The 1981-nt window shown below is 46.8% G+C and overlaps 1 protein-coding gene across 1 annotated transcript; it reads left to right on the forward strand.

Moving 5' to 3' along the window:
- Positions 1-211: 211 nt before the first annotated feature.
- Positions 212-1078, forward strand: LOC131148082 (uncharacterized). The gene is made up of 2 exons (XM_058097819.1): positions 212-627; positions 727-1078. The coding sequence occupies exons 1-2, from the start codon at positions 212-214 to the stop codon at positions 1076-1078; spliced, it is 768 nt and encodes a 255-aa protein (XP_057953802.1).
- Positions 1079-1981: the final 903 nt, after the last annotated feature.

Genomic DNA, 1981 nt, shown 5'->3' on the forward strand with positions numbered 1-1981 from the left:
TTGAGCCCACTACTACGCACCCTTACAACACCCGCAGAAAAGCAAAATCTATGGCAGAACAGTTGGAAAGCCATGTTCTGGGGATCGAGCAGGGGCAGGAAGAGCTGAGCAATCAGCTAAAGAAGATATTGGACCTACTATTGAACAAAGGGAAGACAGTCCAAGATCAGGATCATGAAGAAGGAAATTACCCTATCCACCGCCCGGTTTTATGCCAATTCATGGGCAATCTACTGGTCTGCCCCCATTCACCTCGGAGAAACCGCCGCATGACACACCACCTTTTATCCCGACAGTGACAAGAATGGGGATGCCCTCATCAGCAATTGTGGGTGTAGGGACAAGCAAGACCGCGACGGAATACCTTTGTGACGAGTTGGAAGAGCGGCTAAGGGCCATAGAGGGGACTCGAACCGCCAGTATCACTAGACCCTCAGATTACTACCTCGTGCCTAATGTAGTCCTTCCTCCAAAGTTTAAGATGCCAGACTTCGAGAAGTTTGACAGGACCACATGCCCTCAGACCCACCTTCGAATGTATTGTCAGTCGATGGCCGCCTATACCGATAATGAAAAGTTGATGATGCATTGCTTCCGAAGTAGTCTTACCGGGACAGCGGCTAGATGGTATGTCTAGCAGAATAAGGCCCAGATCCGTACGTGAGGTGACTTGGCCAATGCCTTCAAAGCTCAATATCATCATATCTTGGAAATGGCTTCGGACAGGATCTCTCTTCCTGAAATGGAGAAGAAGCCAACAGAAACTTTCAGGGAGTATGCACACCATTGGAGAGACGCAGCCACTCAAGTGGACCCTCCGGTCAGCGACCGTGAGGTAATATCGATGTTCGTAGGGACTTTAAAAGATCCCTACCGTTCATATCTGGTAGGGTCCACCCCTCATAACTTCATGGACATTGTGGCGGCAGGGGCCAGAGTGGAAGCCGACGTCAAAGCTAGACGGATAAAGACTGGCACTATCGATAACGGCCCAAGTAAGAAGTGGGTCAAGGGTAAAAAGGAAGAAGAGACCCAAATGATACAGGGGTCTATCAGGAGCCTAAGGCAAAGAAGATGAAGTCAACAACCTAGGAGAAATTTCTACATGGAACCAGAAGTGAACCAAACACTACATATGGGCCCGAGGCCCCAGTTTGCAACCCCCCGACTAAGACCAGCACCAACAAACAATCAAGTTCGAGAAAGGGATGCACCGAGGAATGCTAGAAGGATTGACCCAATCCCAATGCCCTATGCCGACTTGTTTCCTCAACTGTGTGAGAGAGGAATGGTGATGACCATACCAGCCATTCCCGTCACCGATCCCCCACCACGATGGTTTGATCCCAATGCCCACTGTGCATACCACGCAAACTCTCCGGGCCACTCCATTGACCAGTGCTGGGCTTTCAAATATAAAGTTCAGTCATTGAAGGATGCGGGGTGGCTGGCCTTTGATGACAAGCCGACAGGCATTCAGGGAAACCCTTTACCCAATCATGAGGGAGACCAAATTGGTATGGTCGGGGTAGAACTCAGAAAGCCACAAAAAGCCAACCAAGATCGTTTGGCTTTGGATGCTGAAATCCCCTACAGAGTGGATTCGTCATCTCCAACCAGGAGTACAGCTTCAGAACTTGAGTTCTTTTGATTTACCAGATATCATCATGTAATGATCTTTTTTCAGGATTCGTTTAGTTATGTTTTTCTTTTATATTCCCCCGGCCACCTAAAAATCGGGGAAGCTCCTTAATGAAAATGAATCATGCATTCCTTGTCATTTATGTGCATTTTGGAAATCAACTGTCAAAATTTGTTTGTTAATTTCATACAGGAATAAAGAAAATAACAACACCAGAATCCCTCGCCGAGTAATTGACATTAACTTTGAAAATCTAATCCATGAAACCGAAGTTGAAGATCAAGAAATAAAGTTGTCCCTTGAAATGGAAAGAATGTTAAAGTCCGATGAAAAACCAAC

Source organism: Malania oleifera, chromosome 1 (assembly GCF_029873635.1).
Source record: "Malania oleifera isolate guangnan ecotype guangnan chromosome 1, ASM2987363v1, whole genome shotgun sequence".
Taxonomy (NCBI): domain Eukaryota; kingdom Viridiplantae; phylum Streptophyta; class Magnoliopsida; order Santalales; family Ximeniaceae; genus Malania; species Malania oleifera.

Bases quoted from the DNA above. Each gene is read 5' to 3' on its own strand.
- LOC131148082 (XM_058097819.1), top strand. From the start codon at position 212: ATGCCAATTCATGGGCAATCTACTGGTCTGCCCCCATTCACCTCGGAG. The intron at 628-726 runs GTATGTCTAGCA...GGCTTCGGACAG, and splicing joins ACCGGGACAGCGGCTAGATG to GATCTCTCTTCCTGAAATGG.